The following is a 23511-nucleotide window of genomic DNA, read 5'->3' on the forward strand; positions in this document are numbered from 1 at the left end:
AGTGTGTGTTTGTGCACTCTTCCCAGGGGTCAGGGGAGCCGTACGTGGTGGTGAGCCCACCTGCTGTGTGTGTACCCCCCCCCCCCCCAGGTCCTGGCTCTTGCGAGGGAGTGAAGCGTCGCGTCCTGCAGTTCCTGAAGGAAGCAGAAGAGCTCGTCCTGGCGTCCGACAGTTCTTGGTTCCCCCTGGGGGAGAGTTTCCTAGCGGCCAAGGGCATCCGGCTGACCGACGCGGAGCTGGCCCTTCCTCCCCGGTCCCCGTCCCGGGAGATGTTTGCAGAGACGTTCCTGCGTGGGGGCGACTATGCCATCCGCTTGGCCGCTCAGTCCAGTGAGTGCCGTGGGTGTCTGGGGTCTTGTTCCCTCTTGGGGGGGGGCAGGAGCTGGAACATGCTCTTCAGTCACCACCAGGGCTTTGCTGCCTGTGCTTGGTCGCCCCAGGCTGCTGGGTCCCCGGGAGGGAGAAGGCAGTGGTTTGGGGCACCGTCCGACCTGAGGTGTGCGTAGCTCTCTGGGATGCTCCCTAACAGTCTGGCAGAGCCCCTGGGGGCAGGTCTCCATACCCCCCCCCCCCCAGCCTCCAATGCTCATACTCCTCTCTTAGCCAGTTCCAAAGCTTGACTCCGTTTCTCAAAGCTTACGGACACCCCCAAGGAGAGAGGAGAAGGACCCTCATTACTGAAACATTACTGGTTTGGGGGGCTCCTTTCATGTGTGAGCTCATCTAATCCTGACAGTGACTCTAAAAACAAGCCTATCCCCTGCACGTGGCAGAGGCGGACGCTCAGAGTGCCCACGGTGCTCTAGCCTGTAACAGCAGCTCCCGGTTACTGGGCACACCCCTGGCCAGGCACCTGCAGCGCTGTGTGGATCGCTGCGTCCTGGCATTTCACCCTCCAACACTCTGACAATGACGCCATAATAATGGCCGCCTGCGATTCTTCCCAAACGTGGAAGCTGAGGTTAAGGCACGGGCCCAGGTTCACCCAGTAATACCAGCAGTCTGTGGTCTGGCCCCTGAGCCTCGTGCCCTGCCCAGCCGACCCCCAGCCTAGGCCCGTCTCATCCCACAGCCCCTGCCCTTCCTCCACGGCCTGCAGCAGCTCTGGCCGGGGGTCTGACGGCCCTCCCCATCCTCTCACCCACGCCACGCGGACTAGAGGGCGGTTTAAGATTCCTGTCTCCAAGCCTACCCTTCCCTTGTCAAATGATCTCAGCTGACTCCCTATCCGGAGTTTTCGGGTGTTGGGTCACAACTGGCAAAGCAGTCACCCCCTGACACCATCAGAACCCAGGCAGAGAGTGCCCACTCCCATGGCCAGAGCTCTCCGCTTCCCTATTCCTGGGACGCCTGCTGCCCCCTTGGGTGGGTCAGTTGCCTTTGTTCTCATCACCCCACAGTGAGGCAAGAACCTCCCATGTGCCAGCTCTGGTCCTGCTCCCCCCCCGCACCTGCCTTCTCTTTCGGAGGACAGGGCATTACGTCCTGTTTTACTCATCCATACATCCCAGGCCTGGCAGGTCGTGGGGGCCCAGTACGTGCTGGTTAACCATCCTTCCCGCCTCTGCCTTCCCCTCTTTCTTTCTCTTCCGTCCTGTCTCCGCCCCCCACGCCCAGGTGGCTTCCTCTCTCTGTTCCTCTGAGGCCTGAGGACTTCTGCTTTGGGGGAGATGCCTGTTGTCTTGCATTTTGTGTGTGGATGGGCTTGGACACAATTAAAGAGTGCAGGAGTGGGATTTGGCCCCGGGGAGCTGTGCCCACTTTGATTAGGGAGGGAAATTCGGGTTAGGGAACGGGAAGTGGCTGGTGCCACAGAGATTTATTCACTGAAAGGTGATGATGGCATTTTCTTCTGAAGTCAAGCTAAGGAAGGCCCCTTCTTAGCCGCGCTCTCTGAATTTTCACGTCCTGTGCGGTAGACAGCGAGGGCGTGTCTGGGGAACAGGAGCGGGGTGGCTCGTTTCTCCCGGAATCCCCCAAGATGAGAAGCGGCGTCTCATCTGTTGCAGAGGAGAGGAAGCTCTTGTGTGTAGACTGCCAGGTCCAGCAGAGTCTGAGGACTGGAGGCCCAGGACGGGAAGGGTTTAGGGGCCACAAAGTGTCTTTGGACAACAGCACAGGGTAGCAGTGTCCTCGGGTGAGGGAGACGTGGGAGGAAAGGTCCATGGCTGTGCCTGGCATGGGCTTGGTGCTCAAGCTCTTTTGATATAAATATCACTCTTACCCTGTTAAGGACGAGGCCCATTTCACAGATGGGGAAACAGGCTCAGAGAGGTTGGCGAGTTGTTCATGATCACACAGCCGAGAGATGTCGTGCCAGGCACCAGGCAGAGGCTTATAAGACTCCCGAGTGCTGTCCACTGCACCATAGTGGGTCTTCCCTCCCTCCCTCCTTCCCTCCCCTTCTCTCCTTCCCTCCTCAGTCCCTCTCCCTCCTCATGCATGCATCCCCCCCCCCCCATCAAATATCTCTTCAGTGCCTACTAGGAGGCAGACATTGCTCCACATGCAAAGTAAACTGGAACCCTTGCCCCAGAGGGTTAGCTGCTGCCCCGGAAGACACAAACCTGACTGAGATAACTGGCCTAACGTGTAGTAGGTCGCTGGTGGAGGGTGCCGTGGGGGAAGCCAGGGGGCGGGGGTCACCACGGAGAGCCGAGGACGGGCTGCGGCCCCGTGAGCAGGCGACCCTGCAAGTCACGGCGCCCTCCTCGCTGAGCCTGCTGCCCCCCGCCTCGGGGCGTGAGTCCTGACTTCACGGAGCTGTGGCCAGGATGAGAGACCTCACTGAGCAGGAGCTTCGGAGGGGCTAGAGACCCACACAGTAAGAGTCCGGCAGGAAGGCCGGAGGGCAGGATGCACGGACCCGCTCCTGTGGTCCAGGCCCGGCCCCTCCACCGCTGAGCGGTGAGACCTCGGGTGAGCTGTGCAGTGCACCCGTGCCTCAGCTTTCTCGCCCACTGAGTGGGGCAACAGTAGCTCCCCGAGGGTGGTTGTGAGACCTCAGTGAATGAAAGTGTGCACATCGATGGTGCCGGGCCCACGGAACCTGTGAAGTAAATGTACCTGTTATTCCCATTATCTCGTGTGTTGAAGACACTCCACTGATCTAACTGACTTTCTATGGAAGTTATTGCGAGGAGACTAAAAGGACCCCTTAGAGGGTCCCCAAACTTCTTACACAGGGGGCCAGTTCACTGTCCCTCAGACCGTTGGAGGGCCGCCACATACAGTGCTCCTCTCACTGACCACCAATGAAAGAGGTGCCCCTTCCAGAAGTGCGGCGGGGGCCGGATAAATGGCCTCAGGGGGCCGCATGCGGCCAGCAGGCAGTAGTTTGGGGATGCCTGGCTTAGACCGTCAGCCTACATTTTTCTTGTTAACGGACAATCTGGTGGGTGCCGACCCACCGTCCGAGGAGCCTCTGCCTCCTTTTGGGTGGAAACGTTTGTCACACAGACAGGAAGGCCTCCTCGTGCTGGAACGGGGACGTGCTCGGCTCTCCTCAGTGACAGAACCCACCCCGCTGGGCGTCCCCAGGCCCGGTGGGTGCTCACCTCTCCTCCCCCTCTCCCTGGTCTGCAGCCCTGGACTTCTACCAGAGTCGCCGCTCGCCCCTGGGGAATTCCTCCGGAGCGCCCCTGCTGCGGCCCGCCCCCTACGTGCCCCAGTGCGATGCTTTCGGGAGCTGGGAGCCCCTGCAGTGCCATGCTGGGACCGGTGAGGGGGATGGGCGCCCGTGGGAGGCCAAGGGACACCCCTCCTTTTTAGTGGTGGGGAAGAGCCCCCCACTGGGGGCAGGCAGCGGGGCTCCAGGCCCTCTTGGGTAGTGGGCGGCTCACCACTTAGCTCCCCTGGCCTCTGGGTGACTCCTCTGTCCCATGGGGGCAGTGGCCTTCTACCAGCCTGGCGCTCAAGTGGGTGGTTGCTGGGGGGACTGGGGTGCTAAGGCCCGTGATTGTGGACAGTGTCGGGCAGGGGGACAGATGGGGGACCTCGCTGGCACTGTTAGCAACGTCAAGGTGCACAGTGGTTTGCGGGACACCAGGGACGAGTCCCCGTGTGCTTCCTGAACTCCGGCCTGTGGCTCTTTTCCAGGGTACTGCTGGTGTGTGGACGGTTCGGGGGAGTACGTCCCTGCCTCGCTGACCGCCCGCGCCCCCCAGGCCCCCCAGTGTAAGTGAAGCCCGGATACTCCCTCACCTGACCCCGGAGTGGGCACTCAGGGCTGGTGGTCCCCGTGGTCGTTCCGCAGCCGGGGTGGGTGGAGGCCCCCGTGGGCCAGCCCGAGTGCAGGCAGGCCACTTTCTCCCAAGTCCCCGGGCCTGGGGGACCCTCCCAGAGCTTGGCCCGTCCTCATCTCTCAGGTGGAGGGAGGCAGCTGAGAGGTGACAGGCCTGGGCGCCCCCACCATCACCGCCCCGGGCAGTTTCACCCCCTTCTCTGGCTTCAACCACCGCCTCACATCTGCCCTGCTGCCCAGCCTCTCCCCAGGGTCTGACCCATGGAATCCGCTGCCCCCTCTCCATCTCCCAGGGCAATGCATCCCGCGTGGCTCTTTGTCCCTGCACCGCAGCCTGCTTCTCCTCTGAGCTTCCAGCTCTCCGTCCGTCCGTGCAGGACACCTGCATGCACCGAGCGCCTGGCCCTGACCTGCAGGCCAGTCCCCCGGGGACCCACGCCCCCCGGGGACCCACACCCGTCTGTTCAGAGCTGTCCTCTCTCCCCTGCAGGCCCCACCGCCTGTGAGAGAGCTCGAGCCAGCGGGCTGCTGTCCAGCTGGAAACAGGCTGGGTCCCAAGGACGCCTTTCTGCGACTGACCCGTCCATCCCCACCTGCCTACAGGTGAGGCTTTGAAGGCCCAGGAACGGTGTGACAGGACCAGGACTTTCTCCTACAGGCCAAGGATGGCTTTTCTAGTTTTCAATAAATTTGTTTTTGTTGAAAGCTCACAGGGAGGTGTAGGTCTGGATTTTTGTCTCAGTCCTGGCAGGGTCAGGCTGAGTGACCCTGGACAATGTATATAGCTTCTCTTTGCTTTAGGTTTTGTTTTTTGGTTGCTATTTGTTTTGTTTTATTTTGTTTTTATCATAGGATAGGACCAATTTTTTATCCTACCTAGTGCTAGGTTGTTTCAAGGATTGTTTTGAGGGCCCAAGAAAATACTGCTCATGAAAACTCTTTGGAAAATCACTACACGGATACACGCTCTTCCTGAGCCACCTTGGCAGAGTCGTTGTGTGCATTATTTCTCAGAGCTCAGTTTCTCAACACAGACGGGAGACGTCATACTACTGCCCCCCCCCCCCGCCCCAGCCCCCTGGTGATTGCAGCAACTCAGTGCTGTGGCTGGTGGTAGAAACACAAGCTCCCGGGGAAAGGGTTCCTGCCGGGAGCTGAACCACTGACCCGCCCAGTGACGACGTCTCCTGGGCCTCGGGTTTCTGCCCCTGAAACGGGCCTGATGGGAACACCGCTGCCTGTCTGTTCAGCTCCCAGGGGCCCTATGACAGTCCGATGAAATCCCAGGGCTGGGACAACCGTGGCCCCTGCCTCCTGGGTTGTTTCAACCATCAGGTTCAGGTCATGTAAGGAGAGGGTCTGGAAGGGGCTGGCCCCACCCCCACGCCACCCCCTCCACGTGGAGAAGCCATCACGAGTCGTTTTGTAAGCAACACTCTTGACATCTGCTCACTGACCTGTGCGCGGCAGAAGCATCTTTGAGGTGACCTGACCTCGGCTTTGTCTCAGACAGGAGAGTTTGCCGGGCTGCAGGCGTCGGAGCCTGGCATCCAGTGTGTGGACCAGGCCTCTGGAGAGGGCACCCTGCCCGGCAGAAACAGCAGTGCCCAGTGTGAGTAGTCGCCCCTCCCCCTTCACTCCCAAATTTTCCCCAAGCGTCCTGGGGTTGGGGTCCTGAGAGCTGGCTGCATGTCCCAGCTCTGCCGCCGCCAGGGCCCTGGGAGCCTCCAGCCTCACTCAGTGTTCTCATCTGTAAAATAGGAGCAACATTCCCCAATGTCGGGCTCTTGGGAGAAACACGTGTGGCAGGGAGCAGGGCTGTGCTTTGTCACTGAGGATCGCGAGCCAGCTCTGGTCCAGCTAAAGTGGGCACCAGGGCTTTGTGGTATGACCAGACGAACAGCACTGAGGACACAGTCCCGCCTGGTTCCTCGGCTCCGACCTAAAACCCGTCCGCATGCCCCGTGGTCCTGAGGACCAGGGCCAAGCTCCTCCCTGCAGCCAGGAGCCCCTTCGGTGGGTGTGGCTCCTGCATCTTCTGTTCCTCCGCCTCTCACACTTCGGGACCCGGGTGTCGTCAACTAGAGTCAGACTCTTGAAGAAGGCGTCACTCCCGCCCCGCTGGGCCTCATGTGCCGTGGTTCTGGGTCTGCCATATTCTGCCCCCTGACCCTGCCCCGGCAGATTCTCCCTCAGTTCCTGCGGCCTCTCCCTTCGCCGAGTCCACTGCCTTCCTGGCGGCTCCTAAACTGCCCCGTGCATGTCCACGTCCTATGATTGTCCCTCTTGTCACCCTGAGCTATAGTTGCTCTCTAACTTCTTCTTTTAAAACAAGAGTTTATTTGAGCCGAACTGGAGACGTCCGCCGGACAGCGAGCTCTTGAGTGCTCCCAATGGCTCTCTGGTCAAATCTGCTTTAAGACTCTAAAGTCCTCGAGGGCAGGCAGTGTGTGTGTGTGTGTGTATGTGTGTGTGTGTGTGTGTGTGTGTGTGTGGTGTGTAGTGGGGTACAGAGCTGCCAGCAGGGCCCTAGTTCAGCACCCCAGTGGGAAGCAGCCCAGACCCTGGTGAACCCTCCAAGCAGGTAGGTCCTCCCACCTGAGATCAAAGGGACGCCTGTGTGGGCACCTCCACAGCTAGTTCCCAGACAGCTCGGGTGGGCCTGCTGAGGGCGCCGGGCTGGTCTCCCCTCCGTGACGGGGGCCGAGGGTCCCGAGAGCCACTGCTCAGCGGGCAGGAGCCCATCCCTGCGGGAGCCGGGGGAATTTGTGGAGGTGTTGACGTGTTTGTTTTTATTTCTGGTTTAAAAGATTGTTTGGATATCAGATATTGACATATATTATATATTATACAAACATATATTCGCACAGTGAAATAGATGATGACGCATTCAAAGCTATTACTTAATTATCAGTCACTTACCTTTTATTTCTCCTGTCTACTCAAGTCGCAGGGCATTATAATAATTGTAAAATCTACACGAGCAAGTAGGTTAGATTCTCTGAATTGTGTCTCAGGACAGTAAATGAAGACCTTGCAAAACACACCGCTCACAAAAATGAGGGGATCTCACAAAAATGAGGGGGTCTTTTTATCGCTTCATCATTCCCTCATTCTTGTGAGCGGTGTGTTTCTCATGCTTGGGCCGCTGGGTCTGGGGCTGGGAGACACAGTACTCGGTGATTCTGACTTTGTTGCAAGTACCTTTCTTTTGCTACTTTTTTCTTCTTCTTCTTTGTTTTATTTCTTAATTTTGAAGCTTTATCTCTAAGCAGTGTTTTGAGGCATCAGAGACATTTAAGTAAGTCTGAAGACTTATATTTGTATAATAGAGAGTCTTCTCTACTTGTGAATGTGTATTTATGTTTGTAAAGAGACAGTGGGCTTCTTCGAAGGAAGAAGACTTGCCGGTTCTCTTTGGGGGGGGGGGGTTCTTGACCCTTGACTCTATTCCCAGTTCTGCCCCCAACCTGGGACGCCCACGCTCCTATTGCACACCTTTTCTCCCAAGCCCTGCTTTGCCCCCTTCTGCACGGGGCCTTTGTCAAGGCAGGACCCTGTCATGCTCATCTCTGTGGCCCTCAACAGCTGCCACCACGCAGGGGACACAGACAGCGCTCAGTGGGTATTTATGGGTGGGACTCCCGGCATGCGCTGCCCAGAAAAGAGATGCCACACTTAGGGTCGGAAGCAATCAGTGTTCATTGTCCAGGGTGTCTAAGAGGGCTCTGCCCATCGGAGACCTCGAAACTGGACTGATGTGTCTCCTCCAGGGACAGGTCAGGGAGCACAGCTCTCTTAGGGTTTGGGGAGACCCTATGTGGCTGGTTCTGCAAGGCTCAGGTGTGCAGAGACTGACCTGTTAAAAGGTGCTTTCACAGCTCTTATCCCATGCCGGTAAATAGGTACAACTGTCTAACAGTTCTACAGCTGGCAAAACTGTCTTAACAGTTCTACAGCTGGCTCAGAGGTTCTTCACATGTCCTAAGCCACACGACTAGCCGGTGCAGCGGCCAGCATGAACGTGAGCCCTCAAAGACTCTTTCTCCTGACCCACTGCACAGCGTGGTAGGGAGAGCTCAGATATGGGAGCCCGCCAGACAGATTTGACTGTCAGCTCTCCATGTCTTTGCTGGGTGACCTCGGACCAGTCCCTTAAACTCTCTAGATCTCAGCTTCCCAATCTCTGAAATAGGCATGCAGAATCATAGCTATTTTTTTGAGTCATTGTTAGGGTTAATTCAAATAGTTTCTGGGACCTGCTTAGTCTGGTGGTAAGGACGCAGCCTCAGGGGCCACACCGGGCTCCCACCTGCTGCTGTAAGTTCTTGGGCAGAAGAGTTAGTCTCGCTATGCTTCAGTGTCCTCCTCTGCAGGATAAGGGGTCTCACCCAGTGACAATGACATCGACACCCACGTCCTAAGATTTCCAAAGCAGGCAATAGTGTGTACTCTTTTTGTTGCTCAGAATAGTAATCACTGACGTTTATTATGTTCCAGGAACTCTCCTGAGCTTTTCACATGCCTTAATTTATTTGATTCACACCATACTTAGGAGGTAGGCCTTCTGGCTATCCTCACCACGTTATGGGTGAGGAGACTGAGTCTCAGAGAACTAAATTAACTTGCTCTAGGGCTCTCCACTGGTAAGTGATTGAACCAGGAGTCAAAGCCTGGCAGACTGGCCCCAGAGCCCACGGCCTGACTGTCTGCATCTTCCTCCACATTCACGTGGCACTTGGTCAGAGCCAACTGGGTCAGCCCACTGCAGTCCCAGTGCGAAGTTCTGGCCAGAGGCTTTCGCTCCTATTAGAAAGACCTCGAGGCTGCAGGCTGGAGATCAGAGTGAGTCGTTCCCCATGTCTGAGGCCCCCCAACTATCCTTGGGTCACAGGTGGATCGCCAGTCATAGAGCCAGACACACACAGGCAGGAAGGCTGTGCCCCAGAGTCAGATAATTAATGAAATCTCCAGTCAGGTGTGAAATTGTCCCATTGAGCCTGTCTAGTCTTTACTTTACTCGTTCACGCGCCTGTTTAACCCCTGCTTGTGGAGCTCGTGGTCTGGGCGAGCAGAGGACAGGCCCCCACTCCCTCCCGTGGCTCAGTCCGGTGGGGAGCCCGGTCTGTGGGCTGTCAGACTCTGGATGAACTGACACTGTGCAGGGCTCCACCAGCTGGCTGGAGAGCTTGGAGAAGGGAGACTAACTCAGGAGGCTTGGCAGACGCATGGAGGGTGTTGGAAAGCTAGAGGTGTTGAGCTGATAATGGAGGGTTGGACAGGAATGTTCTAGGCAGATGAGCAGGCAGAGAGGGAAGGGCATGAGGTGTGCGACCAAGGTCTGTACTGGGAATGGCAGCCACGCCCGGAGGCCCAGGGGGGCGGGAGGGCACGGAAGAGGAGAGAGAAGGCTCGGCCAGCAGGCACGCGGGGGAGCTGGGACGCCCGGCTTTGCTCCGGCTTCTTTGCGGTGGTGGGGACTGGAGGATGTGTGGGGCAGAGGGGTAGGGGCTGGGGCCCGAGCGCCAGGGGCCTGGGGAGGATGCTCTGTCACAGTACAAGGAAAGGACAAAGGGGGAGCAGTGGACCCGCAGAGGAGTTGAGGAGGGGGGAGCCACCGCCTTGGCCGATGCCAGGGCAGGGAGACGGGCTGTGCGGGGTGGACGCCGTGTTTCTGATGGCCGGGTGGCGGGAGGTGCCATGCGTTGAGCTCCAGGTACTGAAGTGAGAACAGCCACGGGGGAGGAGCCCTGAACGGTGACATGGTGGCTTTGAGGTGGAGAGGACCAGTTGGTAGTTGGATTTGGAGATGGGACGGGGCTCTGGGGAGTCTGAGCTGCAGATGAAGATACAAGAGTCATCCATGCTCAAGAGCCTGTTAGAACTGAGAGAGGACGGGTCCATCCAGGAAGAGGGTGGAGAGGGAGGGGCAGGCCCAGGCCGGGGTCGCAGGAACCCCCGCCTGTCTGCGGGGCAGGACGAGGAGAGAGGCAGGAGCGCCTAGCCCGCGGGTGCCAGGCAGATGCCACAGCCGGCCCTCTTCCCTTTCCCAGGCCCACAGTGCCCACTGCCCTTCAGTGTGTCCGACGTGACCAGCGGAGCGATCCAGTGTGAGCCAGCCCCGGGCCCGGGGGAGGCCGCTGTCCAGCTGTGCCAGCTGCGGTGCCGCCCGGGCTACCGGAGTGCCTTCCCACCAGAGCCGCTGGTGTGCAGCCTGGAGACCCGACGCTGGCGGTCACCGCCACCTCAGCCCCGCGCCTGCCAGCGTGAGTGGCCGCCGTGGGGTCTGCCCTGCACCCGGCTCCCTCGCGCTTCCCACACCCGGGGAGCACTTTGCCGGGAGCCGGGCGGCAGCTGGCGCAGGAGGAGGGCCTGCTGGGGCATTTCTGGAAGGGGCGGACGGGCTTCACAGCGCTCTGTGTGGCTTCTCTGCTCTGTGGAGGACTCCTGTCCTTTCAGGCTCTGCTGGTTGTCTCGGGGATAGGACTGTGTTCAGCAGGGGGGTGCTCTAAGGGCCACATGGGCCACTCTGTGTGGACAAGCTCAGAGCTGCTTGTCCGGCCTCTGAGTGTGACTCTGCCTCACCCGCCTCTCCCCCGGGTCCGTCTGGAGCATCGGGCTAACGCCCAGCAGAGCCGTGGGCCCATGCCCTGTTTGAGTGTCGGCAGAGCTCCTGTCCTGCCCGCCCACCGAGCCCACTTTCACGTGCATCTGGCTGTGAGGTGACACAGGCTCTGGCTGCATCTCCTTGGCAAAGGCTGGCATGGTGACTCAGCCAGGCAGGCCAGGGGCGGACGCTGGGACCTGTCACAAGGCTCTGGGTGGCTGGCAGAGTGTCAAAGGGCTCTTACTGTGACAAAGCATTCTGGGATAGAGGATGCTATCCAGAAAAAGTTCAAAACATGACGTAGACAGATAAGTGGATTGTCACCCTGACTATGACACAGTGGCCTGGGCTGAAATCCAGTCACAGTTGGATCTAGAGCAAGGGACATGGGAGAAGCGGGGTGTGGGTCTGAAACCCCAGGAGTTTCACTCAGGGCTACGGTGCCTGCTCTTCACCGGCAAAACCACACGCAGTTGCCCTGTTTGGATGCAAGATGGTACGGAAGCTTTTCCAAGAAGAATGTCTAGGACCCCGTCCCCTCCGTGTAAAGCAGCCTGGGGTAGAGGCTGAGGCAGGACTGAGCTGGCTGGGGTTGCTAAGTACTGCTGACGACAAGCTCTCACGCTGAGAAAGATCTAGACTACAGGAGTGACAGTGCAAGACGGCCGTGCTTGCGTGTTCCTAACGAAATGAAGGAGAGTTCTTTTTGCAGAGAAAATAAAACGAGAGTAGAAAAGGGTCCCGCCGGCCTGTCACCTGCACCTGCTGACCTCTGACCTGTCCCCGCAGGGCTCCAGCTGTGGCAGACGCTCCAGACCCAGGCGCAGTTCGAGCTCCGGCTCCCGCCCGGCAAGACGTGCAGTGCCGACTACGCGGGCTTGCTGCGGGCCTTCCGCGTCTTCCTCCTCGACGAGCTCTCAGCCCGCGGCTTCTGCCAGATCCGGGTACGTGGGGTACGTGGGGTACGTGGGGTACGTGGGGTACGTGGGGTACGTGGGGTACATGGGGTACGTGCCTGGCCTTCCCCGCAGCGGGGGCGGGGACTGCGCTCAGCGTCGCCCTGGCAGAGAGCCTCGGGGCCCAAACGAACCTACCGTCCAACCATCACCCATTGACCAGCGGGCACCTGGGGCCCAGGACGAGGAAGTAATTCAGTATTTATATGTCAGTGAGGCAGAACCCAGACCCATCTCATCGCTGCTCATTCCTGCTACAGAAAGATGTCACAGCCAACCTGTGTGGAGCATTGCCAGCTGCCGGGCTCTGTGCATCCCTAGGCATGGGCTAGCTCATGCAGGATTCACCGGGAGCCTACTGTTGTTGTTTGGGGGGGTGGAGATGAGAGGGTTCAGTGACTGCCCAGAGTCACACAGCTGGGAATGGAAGAGTCAGGCTGACTGCAGGGAGGGCACTGCCACTGCCGCTGGAGAATGGGCCTGGGGACAGGGGACAGGAAGGCTGAGATGCCATGGCCCACTCCCTGAGCCTCCGTGATGGATGCGTTTCTCAACAGACGCGCAAGAAGGCATCATGGGTCCTCCCTGGGAGGAGAGTGCTGCAGGCCGGCTGGAGAAACACAGAACCGGGAATGACACATATCCGAGTTCTGAGCCATGTAACAGGCAGGGGTGGTTTGAAGCCATGAGGATTCGCAGAGGGGGTCTTTGAAAGTCACTCAATTCTTAAGTCCTTGTTCGGCTCAGCGTCTGCCGACCCAAGGCAACTCATTTTTAACGCCTGATGCTAGGAATATTGCAGACCACACATTTTCAAAAAAAACCAAACAGAGAGTATCGATGCTAAAACAAACAGAAACACCTTTCGCCCCCTTCGCTCCAAAGCCATGCACCTGACAGCAGTCTCAGCAATGCCTCTTGATTACTGAGCACCAGCTGCGTGGCTGGAGCCATGTGGGAAGTTGTCTGTTCCTCAGCTCTAAGTGTTTCGGCACCCCGATCAGTGGGTATCATTACCCTCAATTGATAACAGAGTTAATGAAAGCCCATAGAGAGTAAGTCACCCAAGAGTTCGCACTGCTCAGTAAGCTAGGTCCGTCTAGACCAGGGGTGGTCAACCTTTTTATACCTACCGCCCACTTTTGTATCTCTGTTAGTAGTAAAATTTTCTAACCGCCCACCGGTTCCACAGTAATGGTGATTTATAAAGTAGGGAAGTAACTTTACTTTATAAAATTTATAAAGCAGAGTTATAGCAAGTTAAAGCATATAATAATAATTACTTACCAAGTACTTTATGTCAGATTTTTGCTAAGTTTGGCAGAATAAATCTTTATAAAACAACTTACTATAGTTAAATCTATCTTTTTATTTATACTTTGGTGGCTCCGCTACCACCCACCATAAAAGCTGGAACGCCCACTAGTGGGCGGTAGGGACCAGGTTGACTACCGCTGGTCTAGACTCTCATTATACCAGATCTGGAGCAGAAGGACTTGGGACACGTTGGGAGACAGAGCCCACAGGCCAGGGCAGTAGATAACGCACCATGAGGAAAGGCAACATCAGGGAGAAGTGAGGTTTTGGCTCGAGGGCTGGCGGCTGAAGGCCAGGGCCAAGGTGATTCTGGACTGTGGGTTGGGTGCCAGATGCCTTCACTTGCCTTCTCAGAACTGTCCCCCAGGCGCCCAGAGCTCTCCGTCACCTCTAGACACCCAAGCCCTTGAAGAACTGGCATCTGGGGTCGGATAGAGCAGGGCTATCCTAGCCCTCTAGGGCTATGCCCTTCGGAAGAGTGGGACGTGAGGAGGGCAGGGTGACCTGGTGCTGAACCCCAGACCCGGGCCCAGCACCGTCCTTGGGCCAGCCAGGCCCCACCCACCCTGCCCCGAAGGAGCCTTGAGTCCCAGGCATTCAGTGGGCACTGGAGGCGGCCATCTTAGGTTGGGAGCATGTGGGCTTTGGGTGTGCAGGGCAGTGGGTTCTGTAAGCTGGGTGACCAACAGGTTAGTCAACTTCCCTGAGCCTCGTTTTTCTCAGGTGAGGGGGAGAGGGGTGAAAAATGCTCTACCCCTGAGGGAGGTCGCAGGGAAAATTAAAGGCAGTAACTGTCCTCGTGGGGAGGACAAGGAGAGACGGAAGAAAGGACTCAGACCGTTCCGGATGGGTAGGTGGCAGGTTTGACAAGCGAGGGGGGACTCTCATTCCAGACCTGTCGTAAATGGTTGCAAGATGAGTAGATCTCTGTACTGAACCTTCAGTTTACACAGAGACCTCCATGGGTTCAGCCGTGTACATCTCCAGGCTGCGTCCTCGAAACGGCTCCCAGCGTGGTTACAGTGGGCAGAGCGTACCTTCCAAGGACGGGAGAGGGGGTGAGGGGCTTCTGACTGCCCGGGTCTGGCTTTGCGGGGTCACCCTGCTGTCTCGCCCTCTTGCTGACCTCCTTCAACAGCAACATAAACCCGTTGGGGGGCCTGCTGTGGGCTCAGCAAACCTGGCCCCCTGCTCTGCGTTCTTGAACTGAAGGCATCTGCCTCCGCAGGTGAAGACTTTCGGGACCCCCGTTTCCATTCCTGTCTGCAATGACTCCGCTGTGCAGGTGGGGTGTCTGACCGGGGAGCGCTTAGGAGTGAATGTCACGTGGAAAGTACGGCTTGAAGATGTCCCCGTGGCCTCTCTCCCTGACTTGCACGACATTGGTATGTCTTCCTCCATTGCTGCCTTAAAGAAGCTATGCAGGGCCTGACCTGTGGTGGCGCAGTGGATAAAGCGTCAACCTGGAAACACCGAGGTTGCTGGTTCAAAACCCTGGCTTTCCTGGTCAAGGCACATATGGGAGTTGATGCTTCCTGCTCCTCCCCCTTCTCTCTCTCTCTCTCTCTTTCTCTCTCTCTCCCTCCCCTCTAAAATAAATGAATAAATAAATTATTAAAAAAAAAAAGAAGCTATGCAGGGTCTCCGCGTCTTGGTTTCCTCACCTGTCACATTACGGTGAAGCCAGATTGCCTCCCCGTGAGCTGTGAGAATTATCCATCCACCTGGGAGGAGCTAAGTATTAAACAGTATGTAAAAATCGATAGATTTCTGATCAACAGCTCTACTAGAGTTAAATAGTATCACCTGATTGTGTTTCTGTGAACATTTTCTAATTCTTCCATTGATTTTCTGGGCACAGAGAGGGGACCCAGGTGTGAAGAAAGGGTGAGAGGGGTGGGTGAAGGAGTCTTCATTACCCGCTTCAAATTGTCATACTTGCCTCCGCCCACTCCCACTGTCAAGCCCGTTACTATGCTGTCTGCTCTCTCAGGCCGGGTTCATGATCCTTACCAATGGCCGACGACATTTCCATTGTGCAAACAGAGAAACTGAGGCTCCTGGCTTGGCCAAGGTTGCTTATCCAGATTAGTGCACCTTAGACCCGTGACTGAAGTCATGACATCCCGGACCAACGGGGACCACGTGGAAGCCACAGAACAGGCAGGAGCCATAGACCTGGGCAGGAGGACTGGTTGTACTCCCGTGTGACCTCGGGCCAGCCAGTCCTGTTCGCCGAGCCTCAGTCTCTCCTTCTTTACAGTGTAACACTGGATGATGCCTATGTCTCCTATCGGCACGGATGACCTAAGTGGCTCTGTCCCTGGGTCCTCGCTGGCCCTTGCGGAGTGCAGTGAGGTGACACTTCTGCCCCATCTGGTGTCTTACAGAGGAAGCCTTGGCAGGCCCGGGTCTCGCTGGGCGCTTTGCAGATCTGATCCAAAGTGGAGCGTTCCGGCTTCATCTGGATTCCAAGACGTTCCCCGCGGATACATCTGTCCGCTTCCTCCAAGGGGACGGCTTTGGCCCCTCCCCCGCGACACAATACGGGTGCTTGGAAGGATTCTACAGGGTGTCGGCCACCAGCAACGCCAGTCGGGACCCACTGGGGTGCGGTAGGTCCACCCCCCTCCCTGGACTGCTGGTACTGAGCTGTGTGAGGCTGTGGGGAGGCCATCAGGGCTCCGAGAGAGGGTGGACAACAGAGTGGAGAATCGTTCACTGATTTATTCAAGTGTTCCAGCCCTTCACTGTGCGTGGGCAGGCGGTCCTCACCCACTAGGTAGCGATGGAAGCTGGAGGCACAGATGAGCGGATGGGAGGAAGAACCCTGATGACCGGAGTGATCCCTTCCTCCTGGCTCTTGACACGCTTGGACCCTGGGGGCTGGGCTGCACTGTCCTTGTGGCAAAGGCCAATGTCTACCCTGTGTGCTCCGTGACATTTCTCAGTCTGTTTGCTCAACACCACCCCCAGCTGGCCCTCCGTTGGCCCAGGACGTGACTCCCAGGCGAGGGACCTGGAGGCGGCTGACAGGCCGCTCTGGGCTCGCACACAGCCTTGGTGGCCGCTTTCGCTAGAACGCAGCTGCAAGTTCCTCGAATGGAAGGGGAGCGAGTTTCCCGTTGCTGTTGCCCCAGATCACCACCGGCTTGGTGGCTTAGAACAGCACACGTTTGGTGTCGTGCAGCTCTGCCGGCCCGAATGCCGACACGGGTCTCACTGGGCTGATGTCGAGGCGGCAGCGGGCTGCCTTCCTGCCGAGGGCCCTCGACCTCCCGTGGCGTTCTCAGCTCCGAGACGTGGCCCACACCGCTTGGCTCGTGGCTTCCTTTCTTGGTCTTCAAAGCCAGCAGGGTCCTAGCTCTCTGACCGTTCTGCTGCGGCCGCGGCTCCCCGGGACTCTTGTCTTTCATTTCTAAGGGCTCTTCTGATTAAACACAGCTGGATGAGCCAGGACACTCTCCCTATTTGAAGGTCAGTTGATTAGTGACCTCAATTCCATCTGCTGCCTTAGTTTCCCTTTGTTGTGGAACCTAACACGTTCACCGGCCCCCGGGGATTAGGACGTGGCCGTCTTCGGGGGCCGTGGTTCTGTCTACAGCCGAACCTTCCAGGGTCTCACGATGAAAAGCCTCCCTCCTACGCGGCATGAGACACAGAGGCGTCTTTATTGAGCTGAAGAGGGAGCTGTTTCTTGGTTGTTTTGTTTATATTGGTTGCAACACAAAAGCTGCACAATCTTTCCTTTCATGAGATCCAGGCCAAGTTCTTAACTCCACGTTGAACTTGAGATGCAGGGAGACCTCGGTACAGTAACGGGAAACACAACCACTTCACACCGACACTTACAGAGGATTTTGCCGATTAAGTACACCCTCGCAAATGTTTAACTCTCACGACAGCCCCCCGTGGCGGGCCACTTCCCCATTTGTCAGATGAAGAGGTCGAGGCTCACACGAAATGAGATCGTGCATCTTTAGGGCCCAGAAGCAGGGCGGACACAAAGGAAGGACTTAGGTTCCTGAACCCAGTGATCTGTGGGTGGGTCACCCCAGGTCCTCTGGGACCAGAGCTCACGCTATTTCCACCTCAGCAGAGCAGCCCAGACCCAAAGGAGCAGAAATGGCAGCACGACCTGCCCGGGTGGGTGAAACAGGGTCACAGCCATGAAGGTGTTTAGAGCACCGCCGCTGTGTTCTCAGACTTGTCACGAAGAGGCCAGACTCTGAATTGGGGGGGGGGGGTGTATGTGGGGGGGTGCGGGGGGGCTGGAGTCTGCTTTAGAGTCCCTCTAGGTAGTGCTGGTAAGGGGGTCTGGGAGCCCCACTCTGAAGCTCACTGACTCAGGTGCGCCCTCTAAAGGGCAGAGCCAACAGGCAGAGCAGCAGGAGAAGGAGGAGGAGATGGGTACTAATTACTTAAGGGCCAGGTCAGAGCACCTGTCCTGCCTCTGTGCCTTTAAGCAAGTCCCATTCCCGGGGGGGGGGGGGGGGGATGCCGGGGGATGGGGAGGAGGGTAGAGGGCTCCGAGGAAGGGACCCATTTCCTATAAAATAAAGGGGCTGGGCTGGAGAGCTCATTCTGAACTTCCTTCTGAGGAACTGGATTGATTAGATTATCAGTTCCTGTCTACCAGGATGGGTAAGCCAGCTCACCGGGGAGGTGAGAGGGGAAAGCTGAGACTGTCTTTCCTGAAGGGGGAAGACCTGCATGTCCCAACCAGGGTGACAGACTGGGAGCCATGGTGGTGATGGAGCACCTGGGGAAGGGGCGAGTGCAAGGCCTTCCCTGGCCCACACTAGCGGGCTCTAGGGCGGGGCGGGGCCATTTTTTTCTGTAAAGGACCAGGCAGCAAGTATCTTCGGTTGTATAGATTGTGTTTGGTTTTTGTCTTGATGATTCAGCTCATCCATTGCAGGGAGGAAAACGTGGTTGAGTTTCAATCAAACTTTATTTGCCAAACAGAAGGTGAACCGAGTTTGGCCCAGGGGCTGAGGTTATGATTTGTGCACAGGTCCCAGCTCTACGTAAACCTACATTCTGTCTTGCAACTGCTGCTGGGTTTTACTGACTCACAAAGAATTGTCGTCCGCAGTCTTCAGCCACACCCCCTTACTCCAGATGGTTAGAAAGACGAGAGACTAGAATTCACAAAAGCCCTGGGTTTTCTCCAATATCAATAATAGCTATGTGTTGTTGAGTTTCTGATCTGTGCTGGGCCCTCCTAGCGTCGCTCTGGGTCGGAGAGTCGGGAACTGGGAATCCCAGCCTATGGGTGAAATAGCCATGGACATGGGCAGTGAAGAGTCCTAGGCAACGACTCTTTGATGTTAGGAGGACCTGGGTTCACGTTCTGGCTCTGACACCTTCTAAACCTGGGATCTTGAGACATTGCTTCTCCTTACTAGGCATGCTCTGAAAAACGGGGATAACAATACTGATTTCATAGGGGTTGTGGTTTGGATAGCTTCAAGTAATCAAGGCAGATCACATCTCTGCACACACAGGGGAGTCTCAGCAGATGACTGTGTTGTTAACACGCTGTGCTGAGATGGAAATGCAGCTCTATCGGGTCCCAAGGTCTCTGTTCTGTCCTCGCATCACACGCCTCCCCTCTCAGCCGGCGGGTTCTTAGTGAAATGACACCCATGGTTCTTGTCTCTGTCTCTCATTGGCTCTCTTCCCTTCTGAAGCACATCTGGAACACAGCTGTGAGCGACAAGCAGAGCATTGTCTTGTGGAGATGAGCAGGGTTTCCGTGACTCTCTCAGGGGGCTAATCCGGACGATCCCCTTGGAGGGTGGTGGGAATACCCACCCCCATGACTCCCAACCCCCGTGACTCCCATAGGCACGGTGGCCTTTATCCCGGGGCTGGACCTGCGGGGCCTCGGGCTTTGTGTGTGTGGCTTCAGTGGGGTCAGGTATGGTCTCCCTCTTGCCTGAAGTTCAGTCATGTGGTTATTTCCTGGAATTACCTGTCGGCAGCTTTCATACCAGGTTGGTCCACTAAGGACAATCCCAGAGAAATTGTCTGACGCTTCCATTTTCCATTCTGGACAGCACTAAATTTTATTCATTTATTATAAGAACTATGGGTTCTTAAAGATAGTTCTCCATGGAATCTTTCTGGAGTAATAAGCCTTCTTTCCTTCCTTCTTCCCTTTCCTTCCTTCCTTCCTTCCTTCCTTCCTCCCTTCCTTCCTTCCTCCTCCCTCCCTCCCTCTCTCCCTCCCCCCCTCCCCCTCCCTCCCTCCCTTCCTTTCTTATATGTGTGCCTTCTTAAACCTTTCTGTCCATCCATCCATCCAAGCTCTCAGAATACAACTCTGTGTCAAACATCATGTTATATACTCAGGGAAGCAGCAGGCATGGCTCTGCTTTCAAGGAACTGGCAGTCCAGTTGGGGAGAGCTAAGTGAACAGACAGCTAAACTGTCGTGTGAAAAAGTTTTCTGTTCCCAGGCAGGGCCGCCAGGGAAGGCTCGCTGGGGTGGGGGGTGGGGGTGGGGCACAGGCTGGCTTGAGGCCTTGAAGGCGGGTTACCGTGACTGCTTGACAGGAGCAGCTGAGAAAGGATGTGCGTGCGTGTGTGCGTGTGTGCGTGCGTGCGTGTGTGCGTGCATGCATGTGTGCGTGTGTGCATGTGTGCGTGCATGTGTGCACAAGCACCCGTGTTGAAGGTGCTAGAGACATTCCAGAAATGGAGATTAGTGCCCAAGCGAGGTGTCCTGAGTGGGGTGGCTTCATGGGCACAGTGCACATAACTCACGTGGCTGGAGAGTGAGGCGTGCGGGGAACGTGGCAGGACATGAGGCCAGAGAGACAGGCCGGGTCCAGAGTGGGAGAGGCCGTGGGGCCTGCGCTCCAAGCGTGGGGAGCGGGGACACCTGAAAGAATTCTAAGTTGGACAGTGACAGGTCCAGACATGGAGAGTCAGCCGCCCTAAGGCGTGAAGAACCACTATGCTTCCTTACGAACTATTTTCTTCAGCAGACGCATGGCGGTCACTTGTTGAGGGACCGTGGGGTGGGGTGGGCATGACCAAAGCTTTGTGAAACTCACAGCCTCAAAACAGGGCTTCACACGGGTTTCCCAATGACCCTCATGGAGGGCTAACTGAAGGCTAAGTGCCCGTAGTTGGCGTGGACTCAGGGTCAGGGAGAGGGCCCACCTGCCACTGTCTCACTGTGACCTACGCAAGGGTTCGTCTGGGTGGAGGAGGCTGTCGATGTCAGCGAGGAAGGGAACAGCAGGCAAGGTCCCCGGGCACAGTCGGAGGCTGCAGCTTACTGAGCTCGCGGCCCCGAGCCCGCACCTCGGGCTGGCTGCGAAGGTTACGTTTTCCCTTAGCCATGGACTTGGAGATCACTTAAAACACACACACACACACACACACACACACACACACACACACCCCAGCCACAGCACTGGGTTAAAGCACTAGAGGTGATCAACAGCCTGACTCAGAGAGGTACTGAAACCCCACGCTCTGAGGGAGGCACACACACACACACACACACACACACCAGCCACAGCACTCGGGGCAGGCCAGAACATACACACACACACACACACACACACACACACACACAACCAGCCACAGCACTGGGTTAAAGCACTAGAGGTGATCAACAGCCTGACTCAGAGAGGTACTGAAACCCCACGCTCTGAGGGAGGCCAGCCAGGCTCGGGGCAGGCCAGAACACACACACACACACACACACACACACCAGCCACAGCACTCGGGGCAGGCCAGAACACACACACACACACACACACACACACACAACCAGCCACAGCACTGGGGTTAAAGCACTAGAGGTGATCAACAGCCTGACTCAGAGAGGTACTGAAACCCCACGCTCTGAGGGAGGCCAGCCAGGCTCGGGCGGCCAGAACACACAGCGCTGGTTTCCAGGACGTGTCTCGGGTTTCTGATTGACTCAGCGCCGCCGGTGCCAGTGCCGCCCGGAGAGAGGGCTGGTGAAGGCCACGCTGGCTTCCGTCTTGCTTGGCCCACATGTCCATGCTTCCTGCTTGGTCAAAGGAAGTCGTGTGAACCGGGGGACGGAGGAGAGGCTGTGGTTTGGAGAGAATGGGACTCGGGCCCAAAGTCATGTAGGCAGAGCGGGGAGAGGAACTTGACCCAGTCCGCCCACCGCCACGTGCATACCCCACACCGTGCTCCACCGTATCCTTACCTTTGGGGAATGTTTTTGTGGCGACTCATGGTTGGACCTCACCTTGCAGGTTCTTCTCCAGCGTCCCCTCGTCCCCTCGTCTACTGAGTTTTACCTCCGCAGCTGGCCTTGCTTGACACTTTCCTTTCTGTTCCTTGAATAGCCCGAACTCATCCCTACTGCAGGGCTTCTGCACGTGCCTAGAGTTCTCTGCTGCTAGATCTCTGCCTGGGGTGCTCCTCATCATTCCAGCCTCACGCGTCACCTCCCGGGGGTCTTGCTCCCCAGCAGGCCCTCCCCCTGCCACGTCATGTCACCCATCGCTGAACTTCTCAGTAGACACCCTCTCCATCCCACGAGCCTCTGTCACCTCCTGGAGAGCAGGGACCTGCCAGCCTTCTTCACAACTTGTCCCTGACTCTCAGAGCCTGACACACGCCAGGTCCTCCATGCACCTTTGTTCAAGGACCGAGGTCTTTTGCTGACGGTGGGGGGTCCACGTACTATACCTGCCCTGCGTGTTGTGAGGTAGCACCTCTGACGCAGGCATCTTCTCCTCAACTCCATTTCCCTGTTTCTCTTTCCCAGTGAAATGTCCTGCAGGAAGCTATTTTCAGGAGAAGCGATGTCTTCCCTGTCCTGTTGGATTCTACCAAGAACGGGCAGCGAGTTTGACCTGCGTCCCGTGTCCCGTGGGCAGGACCACCACTTCTGTGGGAGCCTTCAGTCAGACTCACTGTAAGTCCTGCAGGGCCCTGCTTTGAAACAGAAAGCTGCAGTGCAGTGGGGGACGCAGCGGGATGTCTCGCCCTTGGCACTGCTGAGACTCTTCATTCTGGGGGGGCTGTCCCATGCATGCAGGATGTTGACTTAGTGGCACGGCTGCCCCTTACCTGTTAGATGACAGTGGCACCCCCCCCACCCCACCAAGCTGTGACAACCAAACACATCTCCGGACATTGCCAAGAGTGTCTCGAATGGGGAAAAACATGCCCGCCATTGAAAAGCCCTGGGTTCAAAGCATAGTGGTCAAAGGAGCCACCATCTTTGCATGCCTGTGCTCACCCGGACCAAGGCGGGGCATTCTACTGGTGCGGTCTCATTTAATCCTCACAATTCCCCTTCTAGAGAAATACGATACGCCCGACTTTTACAGGTAAGAAAAAGGTTAGGACTTGGAGAAGTAATTGAGCCAAAGTCACTCAGCGAGTGAGTGACATGGCTGGCCTTTGATCTTGGTATTGTCTGATTCCGAAACTTGTGATTTTTTTTGTTTTTTTTTGCGTCGACCTTATCAGATCGAGAAGTGGAAGATATTTTCCACCTACAGGCACCGCCGCCGTGTCGTTCGTGCGTTCTTAGCCCTGTACGTGCATCAGGACGCTGTGTACGGTGGCCTTCCCAGATGTCACATGATTTCACTTGCCCTACTTACCAGTCACCTGGGTATTACGGGGTTTTTCCTGGCCGGGACTCATGACTTGCCTTCTTGTGTGGGTTTTTGTTTTTTTTTTTTTTAATTTTTATGTGAGCCTGAAACTGTGTCAACTAGAGGCAAACTATTACTGCTTAGCATCTGAATAGCGCCTAGAATTTGAGAAGAAGCCAAAGACAGCTGGCCCCTTTCTCTGAGAAAGGCGGCTTCCTGGGCCAAGAGAGATGTGGGGAAGGGGAAGGGGCGGGGCTTCGTCGGCTGGGCTTCAGCGTCCCACCCGGCGTCCCACCCGGCTCCCCTCCCGGCTCCCCTCCCGGCGTCCCTCCCGGCGTCCCTCCCGGCTCCCCTCCCGGCGTCCCTCCCGGCGTCCCACCCGGCGTCCCTCCCGGCTCCCCTCCCGGCGTCCCTCCCGGCGCCCCTCCCGGCGTCCCACCCGGCGTCCCTCCCGGCGCCCCTCCCGGCGCCCCTCCCGGCGCCCCTCCCGGCGCCCCACCCGGCGTCCCACCCGGCGTCCCTCCCGGCGTCCCTCCCGGCGCCCCTCCCGGCGCCCCTCCCGGCGCCCCACCCGGCGTCCCACCCGGCGTCCCTCCCGGCGTCCCTCCCGGCGTCCCTGCCAGCGCCCCTCCCGGCGTCCCACCCGGCGCCCCTCCCGGCGTCCCTCCCGGCGCCCCTCCCGGCGTCCCTGCCGGCGTCCCACCCGGCGTCCCTCCCGGCGCCCCTCCCGGCGCCCCTCCCGGCGTCCCTCCCGGCGCCCCTCCCGGCGTCCCTC

General features: G+C 57.5%; 1 protein-coding gene across 1 annotated transcript in view; it reads left to right on the plus strand.

Annotated features, from left to right (window-relative positions):
• TG (thyroglobulin) overlaps positions 1-23511 on the plus strand; it is a 228179-nt gene that overhangs the window by 24304 nt on the left and 180364 nt on the right. The window contains exons 11-20 of the mRNA XM_066372766.1: positions 91-330; positions 3586-3720; positions 4099-4176; positions 4734-4846; positions 5753-5855; positions 10297-10509; positions 11640-11794; positions 14352-14508; positions 15514-15738; positions 21896-22045. Coding sequence (XP_066228863.1) covers positions 91-330; positions 3586-3720; positions 4099-4176; positions 4734-4846; positions 5753-5855; positions 10297-10509; positions 11640-11794; positions 14352-14508; positions 15514-15738; positions 21896-22045 — 1569 coding nt within the window. The remainder of the gene's footprint in view (positions 1-90; positions 331-3585; positions 3721-4098; positions 4177-4733; positions 4847-5752; positions 5856-10296; positions 10510-11639; positions 11795-14351; positions 14509-15513; positions 15739-21895; positions 22046-23511) is intronic.

The sequence above is a fragment of the Saccopteryx leptura genome, chromosome 3, assembly GCF_036850995.1.
Source record: "Saccopteryx leptura isolate mSacLep1 chromosome 3, mSacLep1_pri_phased_curated, whole genome shotgun sequence".
Classification (NCBI taxonomy): domain Eukaryota; kingdom Metazoa; phylum Chordata; class Mammalia; order Chiroptera; family Emballonuridae; genus Saccopteryx; species Saccopteryx leptura.